Source organism: Leptonotus elevatus, chromosome 11 (assembly GCF_054856555.1).
Source record: "Leptonotus elevatus isolate MCC_2025b chromosome 11, RoL_Lele_1.0, whole genome shotgun sequence".
Taxonomy (NCBI): Eukaryota; Metazoa; Chordata; class Actinopteri; order Syngnathiformes; family Syngnathidae; genus Leptonotus; species Leptonotus elevatus.
The window spans coordinates 1,118,292-1,130,683 of NC_141249.1; the positions used below are offsets into that span (position 1 = coordinate 1,118,292).

The following is a 12,392-nucleotide window of genomic DNA, read 5'->3' on the forward strand; positions in this document are numbered from 1 at the left end:
TTATATATATATATTGCATCACACTGATCTAAAATAAATATTATATGATATTGAAATGTATATTTGCAGATCCCAAAAATTCTGGCTGGCATGAAACAGGCTGGCAGCCAAACACATTCCCTTTTACCGAAACACCAGGACCAAGCGGTGCCGCAGCAGAGCTGAATTCAACCCTGCCAGCTGACTTCCTGCAGCTGTTCATCACGGACGAACTTCTCCAGCACATTGCTGACCAAACAAACTTATATGCACGTCAGTCTATGCAGAAGCAGACTGAAAGTCTGCCACACTGTAGGAGTCGTGCTTGGAAGCCAGTGTCTGTGTCCGAACTGAAAACTTTTTTTGCACTTCAATTTCTTACTGGGTATATAAAAAAGCCCAGTATAGAAATGTATTGGACTCAGGATGAAATTGAAACACCATTTTTCAGTCGCGCGATGCCTTCCAGCTCATCTGGAGTTTCCTACATTTTAACAATAACGAGAGACACAGTTCAGACGACAAACTATTTAAAATCCGTCCTGTGTTCAACCATATTGTAAAAAAATTCAAAGAACTGTTCCAACCCGGGAGGTATGTGTGTATTGATGAGGGAATGATGAATTTTCAGGGACGTCTATCGTTCAAAGTTTACAACCCCCAAAAACCAATCAAATATGGAATCAAGTCATACATCCTGTGTGACTCCCAAACAGGATATTGTTTTAATATGCAACCTTATGTTGGTACTAGTTGTTCTCTGCCGGATACCGTGTTTAATTTGCTAGATCGTCTGCCAGGAAATGGTCACACGCTCTTTATGGACAATTTTTATAATTCAATTGGCTTGTGTGAACGTCTCCTGGCAGCACGTACAAATGTTTGTGGAAAACTGAGAAAAAACAGGGGTGAACCCAGTGAGATCACTTCTCTTACAAACACTGGCCTTGGGGTGGGGGGGAAACTGGTGAGACACAACACAAATGTTTTGGTTGTGGCATGGCAGGACAAGCGTTTGTTGAGGATGGTGACTACTTTTCACAATGATGAAATGCGGACAGTTGATGTGTGGCGGAAGGCACTAAAAAAAAAGAGTGCCTTTCCCAAAACCTGTGTGTGTTTTGGACTACAATTCCACGATGAATGGCGTGGATAAGATGGATCAAAACATCTCTTACCACCCATTCACGCGGAAGACGTTGAAATGGCACAAAAAAGTTGTTGCGTATCTGTTTCAAATATGTTTGTTCAATGCCTTTATCCTGCACAAAGCAAAACATCCTGGCAAATGTCAACATTTTTTGGAGTTTATCCAGCAGGTGGTGAGAGGGTGGCTCTTACCACAAGACCAGGAGGAGGACGTTGCTACAAGCATACAAACTGAAGGACATGAGGAAGCCAGACAGAACACCAGGTCACCGTATAACGATCCTGAAAGTCGACTTGATGGCAACATGGCCAAACACACACTGCAATACATACCTGCTACCCCCCGGAAAAAAAAGCCAGCAAGAAAGTGTAGGGTCGGCACGCGAAGGGCCATTCGCAGCGAAACAAATCTGTGGTGCAAATCCTGCTGCGTCCCCTTGCACTCAGGGGAATGTTACACGATATCCCACACCAAAAAAAAAATTGTGTAGTTGAAACATCCACACAATTGTAAATAGATACACACACCACACATGCACACGTTTGTTTTATTACACTGTTGAATGTTGAATGTAAATAAACTGTTATTTTGCTATCAAAAAACACTTTTTCATTCTTGGTGGTAGTGTTTTATAGAAGTAAAGCACTATTTAGGTGTTTGTGGCATCATTCATGGACAAAAAGAAGTGTAAAATTCACTAGAGTGCATGAAATATCGTTTCACTAAAAGCTTGATTTCTCCGTATTTTGGTCCAAAACAAGCGCATTTGGGTGAAACTAACCATTTTCTATTGTTGATTACTAAAGAACGGAATAAGGTAGAAACAAACTTTTTTTTCTGATGAAAGATGAAAGTTCAATCTTTCATTTGGTAGTATGTCTGTTTCCATAGTCCAAACAGAACATTTTCTGTGGACCTTGAAAGATCAGTCAAAATGCTTAAATCGGCTGGCACTCACAGCATCGCTTTTCTGAAAACGTCTAGCAGTCAAAGAGTTAAAGTACATCTATACACATCATCGTTAGTTTTCCTCATAGCACAATATTGCTTGTAAAAAAAAAAGTACATCTGTATTGATAGGTCTGATGCCATTGAACTTTTTGAGTGGTGTAAAGTAAAAAAAATATTGATAAATGACGGAGTTATCACACTTTGGATAAAATACCTTATGTGTCGTAATTTTATTTTGGTTAACCCAAGGTCTAGGTGGCGTTATATTTATAACTGACTATTGTCATAGAGATATTTTCAGGTCGTGACTATAAACATACATGTGAAGTTTGGGATTTTTGGGAGAATGTACCAAAGAGTTACTACGCATTTCGTCTTTCATGGCAAAGGAAATATGAAACACAAAAAAATGATGCCCCGTCCCTGTCAAATAGTATTTCTAAGGGTCAAGATTTTTTGCCCCCTGTTGATGGGCGAGGTCTTGACATGGTCCAGGCTTAGTTTGAAGTAAATAGGCTGAAACATGTAGGAGAAATGGGCAAAAGAATGCCCCCTGTAAATGTGCAAAAATCGGCTAAACATAGGACATGTGTTGGGCTCCCCCATATACCTAAAAATTGTCATAGATCTTGCTTAAACATACAACCGGGGCTGCTTCGTTAAAAATGAGTAGTGAGCGCTAGTGAGTCATTTTTGTAAAAATCGTACAATACATGATCAAATATTACTCATTTTGACAGGCCAGATGTGTGTGCCAAGTTTCCAGAGTTTCTGTGCATGTTTAGGCCCTCAAAATTGCCGTTGTTTTCTTGGCGAACAGTGTGTAGCCCCGCCCACACGGATTCACGAAACTACGTGTTGTAACATCATGAAGGCCTAAACACTCTTTGGATCAAATATGAGGTAGATCCAGTTAACGTGGTTGGAGAATAACATCGGAAAAAAAAAACATGTATTTATTTTGGCCAGTAGAGGGCGCTATGACTATGATGATATATAAGTTCGTAGATGTCTTTGGGACTGGACTCTCATCAAATGTGTGAAATTTGGAAAAGATAGGATCATCTGGGTCAAGTTAAAGCAGCTTTTAATGTCACGGTGAATCATCAGACTTTGCAGCACGGTCATGGCCGAAAAGTCACAATATTTGGTGTGGCGCATGATCAACATGTTAAGGCTTCTGTGACAAATTTTCAACTGGATCCCTTTCACGGGCTCGGTGCAGTAGATGCAAATGTAAACAATTTCAATTTTTGTCACCACTAGGTGGCGATATAGATATAACCGAATATTCTCATATATATGACTTTAGGTCATGACTATTAACATACATGAGAAGTTGGGGATTTTCTGGAGCATGTACAAGGGAGTTATAAAACATTTTCTCCTTTGTGGCGAAGCAAATATGAAACGCAAAGTTTGAGGCCCCGCCCCCATCATATAATGTTTCCAAAACTCAAGATTTTTTTCCCCCAATTGTTGTCCCAGGTCTTGCGATGATACAGGCCAAATTTAAACTCAATTGAATGTATCGTCTAGGAAATGGGGTCAAATGTATGACGCCTGGGAATTTCGTAAAGTAGGTTCAGTGTGAACCCTGGGTAAAAAAAAACTGAAATGTAGGGAAACTTTGCGTATTCCTTTTCAGAAAGGGAGGTAACTGAAACCAGAGGAAAATAGGTAACTAGACTGTTTCATAAAAAGAGGTAATTTAAGCTCTTGATCAGTTACCATAGCAACATTGTCCATAAATCAAACCTGGTCGGTGGCAGGTTTTTCACCTCAAGGTTTTCTCTGTCCCTGCCTCCTTTCTGCCACACACAACATTTCATTTCCTCATTCATAAATTCCGCTGCGGCAAGTTTTTGCGTAAATACGTCTATAGTCCACTTTTGTCACGAACATGGCATGTCCTTTTGACAATGACCCTATTGATGAAGGTGCCGCATTATTGCGCAGGGAATTAAATATTCGTCGCGAGATTGTTATCAGACCGTGCGTAGATATGCTCGCATTTCCGGACAGTTATCTTTTTGAGCGGTACCGTTTCACATCACAGTCCATCATCTACATGTATAACTTAATCCGTCCTTACATTTGCAACATTACTGGCGCCGTAGTCATGCGCTCACATCACAGCATATATTGTGTGTTGGGCTCTGCTTTTTTCTTATAACCGTTTGAATAATGTTTTTATATTTCATCTCAAGTCAAGTGTGCTTCTCCCCCACAGGATTGCACTTAAATGAAATGCATTAATGAGCTACAATTCAACTGGTTTCTTCTGTAATATTATTGTGTCATTTGGTTGTATGTGTGTTTCCATAGTCCAAACTATTTGGACACTTTTTCATTCTTGGTGGTAGTGTTTTATAGAAGTAAAGCACTATTTAGGTGTTTGTGGCATCATTCATGGTGTTAGATTATTAACATTGTTTTTCTGTTTCAATTTATATTTTTCAAAGTGTTTTGATAGATTAGTTAGATATGTTACAACTGTTCCCCATATGTTAGTTAATCTATAGACTTTGTTCTCTTCCCTGGGGAAGTAAGGTTTCTGATTCAATCTAAATGAGGGGATGTCTGTAAAATGCAATCAGAGGTCGGTCCATAAAAATCCCTTTTGCGAGAAGGCGCCAGGGGGCCAATTGTTTACCCACATCTTGAGTGGATTAAGACAGGAACTGAAGTAAAGATAAGAATGGGGGGCTCTGTCTGTAGGGGCAAAAGATACTTCTTTGCAGACAAAGGAGGTGGGAACTGTTTTTGTATAAATGTATGCGTGTACTTTGAGAAGGTTACATTTTTCTGGACCAGAGCTGTTTGAGCCAGGTTCTAAAGATGTCTTTCAGACTCTGAAATAAAGCTGGCAAACTTCTCCACAAGACTTCAACTTTTAATTTTATTTGAACACGCAGAAATCAAAGAAATGATTTCCAACAATTGGTGACTCCCGACGCTGAAAGGTGGTAGATGATTGCGAGCTGCAGTGTTCACGGACGGATGGAACTTCTAGGCCTAGATAAATAAGTACGGTAAGTGGAGACTTTTATCCACGTAGGGAAGTTCTGTCTGTTTGGGTTCGCTGCAACTTGTTTTCGTCTTCTAAATTGTATACATTTTTTACATGAGGTCTGTGTGGACAAGTTGTGATTTGATGTCGTTCTATTGAAAGGGGGACGCGGAGTCCTTGAGTTGGGATTTTTCCTACGACATTGAACTGTACACGTACGTGGGGTGGAGCATGAGGTGACGAACGTGCTGACCCGGAACGGTTATGCGCGCGGCTGAAGAGAGAGCCATGTTTTGAAATACAGGTTGAAGTAGTAATGTTATTTCGTCTTACTGCGAAGGAGCGGATAGACTATGACGGGGTGACGTGGAGATTTTTTCTTTCATTAAGGATCCAGGAGGTCATAGTAGCGCGCCTGTTTTAAAATAAATAAAACAGTTTTAAAGCCAGAGGATGCTAGTCTTAATAGGCATGATACTTTTGCATTAGCATCTATTTACACGTAATAAGTTATTAAAAAAGCGCGCCCTGTTTTAAATTGAACAGTATTGAGGGAGTCAGGTCGATTACAACGGTGATTGGATTGTGTACCGCTGTATTTGCGATCAGGGAACAAATCAAGAGCACAGAAAAGTAAGTTTGAAGCAAGCGAGGACAATAATGCATATTCGCCGAATGAAGGTAATTATATTGAATTCTATATTTTATCTCAGAAAAATTTTATGTTTGGAGCCCAGTGTTTGCAAAAGAGTATATATGATATGTATATATGTGATCTTTTCCCAGGATGTCACAGTTCGGCCGGTCGTGAGATTATGGGAGATTATATGATATGCTAGTAAAATGATTCCTTTCAGGATGGTGAAAGGCACAGTCATGCAAATTAAGAACAGTAAATGTCGAGGTAAAAAATTACCTACAATTATAGGAAAAAATTTTTTGAAAAATAAATATTTACAAGCTCTGTCTGTTGTATTAATGAATGAGCGAATGTCATTCAACTCAATCAAAGGCTGGGCTCTATTTCAATGTCACAAGAATAGATATTTTTCTGTTCCAACAGCACAGTACCTACGGATCTTAATCAAATAACATTTACTAATCCCAACTAACAAAAACTATCAGGGTTTTTCCTCCAAATAAAATTTATGTGAGTTTATGAGAAGACTAAATGAACATGTTTCGCTCTCAGGTTGATGACGGAAAGGAGAAGGAGACAACATTCCACAACTGATCTACAAGGCTGCCGGAAACGTCCCAGGCTCAGCTATTTTATCAACTGATGATCATCAATCTCATCACCTCCAACTGGGAAAACAACGTCAGCTGATGTCCCAATGTCCGGTTCCGGAGCTGCCGTTTGAGGACATCATTCGACCTTATTGAACGGAGGTCAAAATCAAGTGCCTTTTCTTGGGCAATCATTCCACGAAGAGTCACATTTTCGGGCAGAATAATCCCGGTGACAGATCGAAGAATTTGGGTAGTCTACCCCAGATTCTTAAAAAAGAGAAAAACTATTGTGACACTCTTTCCACTCAACAAAGAACTTCATCACAAGATGGCTGAGAGAAGAGAAAACATCTTCAAACGCTGTCACATCACGACACTTCTTTCAATGTTAATCTGATTTGGTATTTTCCTTTAAGTTGGCAAACTTCTCCACAAGAAATCAAAGAAATGATTTCCAACAATGGACAAAAAGAAGTGTAAAATTCACTAGAGTGCATGAAATAATATCGTTTCACTAAAAGCTTGATTTCTCCGTATTTTGGTCCAAAACAAGCACATTCGGATGAAACTAACCATTTTCTATTGTTGATTACGAAAGAACGGAATAAGGTAGAAACAAACTTTTTTTTCTGATGAAAGATGAAAGTTCAATCTTTCATTTGGTAGTATGTGTGTTTCCATAGTCCAAACAGAACATTTTTTGTGGACCTTGAAAGATCAGTCAAAATGCTTAAATCGGCTGGCACTGACAGCATCCCTTTTCTGAAAACGTCTGGCAGTCAAAGAGTTAAAACACTATTTAATCAATGTTCACACATACACACAAAAAACATGTCCCAAGTGTCGAAAATGAGAACTAAAATGGCAAATAACGTAATCATTATTATTATTATTTTGACCCTTCAAATGCAGGGGAGTGGACAGGGAGGGTCTGCCTACCCGGCCTGCCCATTCTGCACATAGGGATGCTAACAAAAAGCTTCACCTGTATGATGATCTGCTGTACAACCCATTTCAGTTCTCTAATTTCTATCTATCTATCTATCTATCTATCTGTTGTTTGCTCTCTATTTCTTTATTTCTACATTGTGCATGTAATAATACATACCTCCTTTCCTACATATTTTCTTGCCCGGTTTTCTTGCACATTCCTTGGATATTCTTTTGACTGAAAGATGAATAGAAAACTAAAAAATAACATGTGGCCACCTGGACACACATTGCAGAGATGTTGGCATGCACACACAAACACACATGCGTGCGCACACACACACACACACACATACAAAGTACATAAAGGGATTCAATGAAATTGTAATATGACAAATAAATGTGAGGAAAATTAATAACACCATCTTATGAGAGCATCAGTTACCTACCCTTGTTTATGGCTAAGGGTTTGGGTAGCTCTAAACAGTAACAAGGCAGTACAGAAGGCCTAATATATCAGGAAATGCTAGAAGAGTTATTTTGTAGAGGTTATTGTGGTTCTTTGGAAGTCAGAATTTTAGGAGTCATACTATTTTTCTGTCAAATTTTCATGATTGATAAGACACTTAAAGTTTGTTGGGTTTCTCAGGTTTATTGACTTAAAAATTACATAAAAGGGGCAGTCTGCAGCAGTTTGTCGTACCGTATATGTTAAAACTGTATGACAAGACAGCCAAATATTTTTAAATTATCTTGGGAAAAATCATCCCTCTCTGGCCCATCCTATGCCTCTAAATTATATTGTAATCATTATTTTAAACAGGGTCTTACATTAACAAAATGTGGCCCTGTTAGAATAAATTTCCATAAGTTATCCCAAATTTACTCTTATTTACTTCTTATTTACTCGTAAGAGTAATAGTATTGCAAAGCATGGCTCATGCTGCTGCAGCTGAAAGACAGCAACTGTACCCTTATCGCAAGATAAGGACTGAAACATTTTGTTGTTGGAGAGCCAAAGAAAAAGACACGTCTGTATTATTTAGAGCAACAATGGCTGTGTAGGAAATGCTCTTTAAAAAATACAAAAGAGAAGGCGACACATGAAGTCCATAAAAATTAGGGCTGCACCGAAATGAAATTTTTGGGCCGAAACTGAAAATGAAAAATACTTGGCCGAAACGGCGAAAAAAAATTATGCCAATTTTTACTATCAATGTATTTATTATAAATAATTAAAATTATATTATTATAAAATATTTTATTAGCACTGACATTATAACAAAGCACAATATAAATTGAAATGTGCCCACACCGCAGACATGTTGGCTGGTACATTAAACACCAAACGAGGGTTGAGCGGTGCGATTGCTCTTTATAGTCAATGTTGTTCGCACAGGTAGGCACGGAAGCATGTGGCGGGACAAGGTGCGGCGCACTTAAAATCTGCAAATTCACATATTCACCAACGTTTAAAAATAAATAAATCGATTTGTTCGCACCAGCTAATCGGCTTCGGGATTGCAAAGTCACACACAGCGTCCTGTACAGGTCTATTGCCACCCAGAGATAGCGGTAAGTGTTTCCGTGTTTAAAACTGTTGATAGCAATAGTCCTAGCATTTGCTAAAGTATTTAGCACGGTGAAAAAGTGGAAGGGTTCGAGGAGCTCTTATAGAAAAAAAGGGACGGCGCTGCAGGAGAAAGAGTGGCTCACCCGTACCGCAGTACACGGCAGTTCTGTCTTTTTTCGACCAATTTAAATGTTGTACACCAAGCGACGCCCTTCTCCTCCGGTGTGCGCAATGACCCCGGGAGCTGCTGCGACCGACCGGTGCAAACTCACACGGTGAAAAGTCAGCGAGAGGCGAGGCGGACACTCACCGCTGCATTTGCTGTTTAATTCAAACAGACGCTTGTCACAACATCCTATTTCGGCCATATTCTTTCTGCTTTAATTTTATTTTGTCCGAATGTTGAAAAATTTCGATGGCCGAATATTCGGTGCATCACTAATAAAAATATAAATATTGCAAATTAAGCTTAACTCACAGCTTAACACCTATTAGGTAGTAAAAAAAACACAAAAAAAACATTGAAAACAAAAAACGATAGAAAAAGACATCTGTGTTGCTATGACAACTCTTGTTCATTCACATAATAGTTCTGTATTCAGTATTTTCCCGAGTTTATAAACAACTTGTTCCGTACATAGTTTCTTTACTATTGTGATCAAAAACAGTGAATATTCATTCTCAGGCTGTTCTGTAAATATTTATTCATAGACTTAAAAAGATTCCTTTAAAAAAAAAAAAAACATGTTCTAAATAGTTCCGTTACTATTGTGATAAAAAACGTATTTGAAAAATAGTTATTTTGTGATCAAAAGCGTTAATTTGAATCTTTATTACTTTTGCCAAGAGTTTTCAAATAAACCAAAACATTAAAAAAAATTGATCAATCCATATAAATTTCAAACACATTTTTTTTTCAATTTCGTACTAAAAAAATACATTAATGTATTGATGTAAGCCCTACCCATTTTTGTTAAGCCACGTCTACTTCCAGTTAAACCACACCCACTTATGTTTTATGCCACGCCCACTCCAAAAACAGATATCGATCATTTAGATGGTCGAACAGATACAGATAAAGATAATGCTGTACTCGCTCATCCCAAGTGTATATCTTATTTCAAATTAGCTTTACAACTAAAATCCTGAAAAGTAGGGTGCACAAAAGTATTCAGCTCCCCTATCGGAATTAATACTTTGTTAAACCCTCCTTTGCTGCAATGACAGCTTCAAGTCTTTTTGTTATGTTTTGCCCATCGGAAGGCTGAAATGTTTGCCCATTCCTCCTTGCAAAACAACTCCAGCTCAGCTAGGTTAGATGAAGAACATTTGTGAATCGAAATCTTAAAATCAGATTTCACATAATGTGTGTGTGTTTTTTAACTATTCGATTGTTGCTTTAGCTGTTCTTACGCCAAACATAGGGTTTGTCATGTAAGCCAAAACGTTCAATGTTGGTCTCATCTGACCAGAGCACCCTTTTCCACTTGTCAGCGGTATCTTCTACATGACTATTGGCAAACTGTAGAAGTGACTTCTTGTGGCTCGCTTTTAGAAATTGCTTTCTTCTTCTTACCACCCTTCCATACAGGCCAGATTTGTGTAGTACTCATCTGATGTTCTATGGACAGATTCCCCTACCTCTGCTATGGATCTTTGCAGTTCATTTAAAGTGATGAAAGTCCTACGATGAGTGCCCTCCTCCTTCGGTTGGAAACTTTGGAGGGGCGGCCTTGTCTTGGTAGATTTTGGAGTTGTTTGGTACTCCTTTCACTTATGGATGACTGATTGAACAGTACTCTGTGATGTTCAAAGCTTTTGAAATCTTTTTGTATCCTTCTCCTGCTTTAAATCTGTCCACAAATTTGTCCTGGACCCGCCTGGTGTGTTCTTTGGTCTTCATAATGCTGTTTTCTGTGCTGCGGGCTCTTAATAGACCACTGACACCATTACAGAACAGCTGTATTTATACTGAGACTTGATTACTCATCGTCATCAGGGCAACAGGTGACAATTAAGACATCACCAGACAACTTCTGGGGGCTGCGTGGCTCAGTGGTAGTGGTCGTTTTGCAACTCAGAGGTTTGGCCACGTCGAATAGCAAGATACTGAACCCCCAGTTGCTCCTGATGCTGCGTTATCAATAAGTGAATGACTAGTCGAATGTAAAGCGTTTTTTATTTTTTAATTAATTAATCAATTGGACCTTTCTTATGTTATTATAACAGCTTCCAACACAACATATTAGGGGTGGGAATCTTTGACTATCTCACGATTTGATTCAATTACGATTTTTGGGTCTGCGATTCGATTCAAAATAAATTTTCGATTCAAAATGATTGGATTGACAATGATTTCTGCTTCAATGTATAGCTGTGCCAAGAATCGTCATGATCTACTCTAGTCTGACTCGCTAAAAGTAACCATAACGACGCTACTCGCGGCACTTTTATCGCTCAAAAGAACGGCTATTCATACAAAACGCTTCAGGAATGTATATAGAGAAGCACCTTAACATTACTCACCAGCATATGCTCTTCCTACGCTGCAATAAAACAACTTTAATTGGAGTAACTTGATAGTGACTTTTTCCTCTTACTCTCTAATGTGGCTACAACTTAACAGTATCAGAATGCGGAGAACCACACTGCCCCTAAGTACTTCCAATAAAGGCACACACAAACAAGGGCAAGACAGTATAAAATACTTTTAATAAAATTGATCTTGGGACATTTAAATAGATTCTGAATTGTATGAGAATAAGAATGAGAATAGATTTTTTTTTTTGCACACCCCTACAACATTCATTACAACGTCCGAAAAGAAAAAGGGCTTACGGGATGAAGCCAAGGTTTATTAATCCCCGTCCCCAGAATACATTTTAAGATGCATTAATTCAAGATCTTGAGCTTTAAGGGACTTGTAAGGTGGAAAAGTGCTATATAAATGAAGTACCATTTACCATTTCTGAAGTCAGTGAAAAAAAAGGGGGCTGAGTACTTACAATTTTTTGGTGAAATAAGCTATACAGTTTGTTTCACTTCATGATTGTGTGCTACTTTGTGCTTAACTATCAAAATGTCAATGAAATATATTTGTTTGTGGTCGTACTGTGCAAAAATGTTGAAAAACTCAAGGGGTATGAGTACTTTTTCAAGCCACTGTACATAGCTGCTTAGTGTCTGTTCTTACACTCCACGGTCATGTTATGAAGGGGTGTGGCTTTGGTCAGAGACAAGACCTCAATTCAGCCAGCATCAAAGGATTTACTGTGCACATTTGGAAGGACAAAACATTTGAGAGAAGAAAAACAATACCCATTGGAAGCTACTGTGAAGTAAGCAGGTACATTTAGAGCAGAGAAGCTCGGGTAGCGTACACTCAGAAGTGTCAAGTAGTTTCCCTGCCATGCCCATTCATTTGAACCATGTGCAGCCATGGGGAAGACTGAGCAGAAGAGTTCGTTACGGCGGTTACTGGTTTAGTATTAGTCAGTCTTGAATTCCCGTTTTTGTAAACATTTGGAGCATTTGTTCTCCTCAATTCAACTCTTCAATTTCTT

The 12,392-nt window shown here is 38.7% G+C and overlaps 1 protein-coding gene across 4 annotated transcripts in view; it reads right to left on the reverse strand.

Moving 5' to 3' along the window:
- nlgn1 (neuroligin 1) overlaps window positions 1-12,392 on the reverse strand; it is a 230,978-nt gene that overhangs the window by 165,615 nt on the left and 52,971 nt on the right. The window contains exon 3 of one of the 4 annotated variants that reach the window (XM_086088428.1): window positions 7,435-7,494. The exons of the other annotated variants lie outside the window; for them this stretch is intronic. Coding sequence (XP_085944554.1) covers window positions 7,435-7,494 — 60 coding nt within the window. The remainder of the gene's footprint in view (window positions 1-7,434; window positions 7,495-12,392) is intronic. 4 annotated transcript variants of the gene reach the window in all.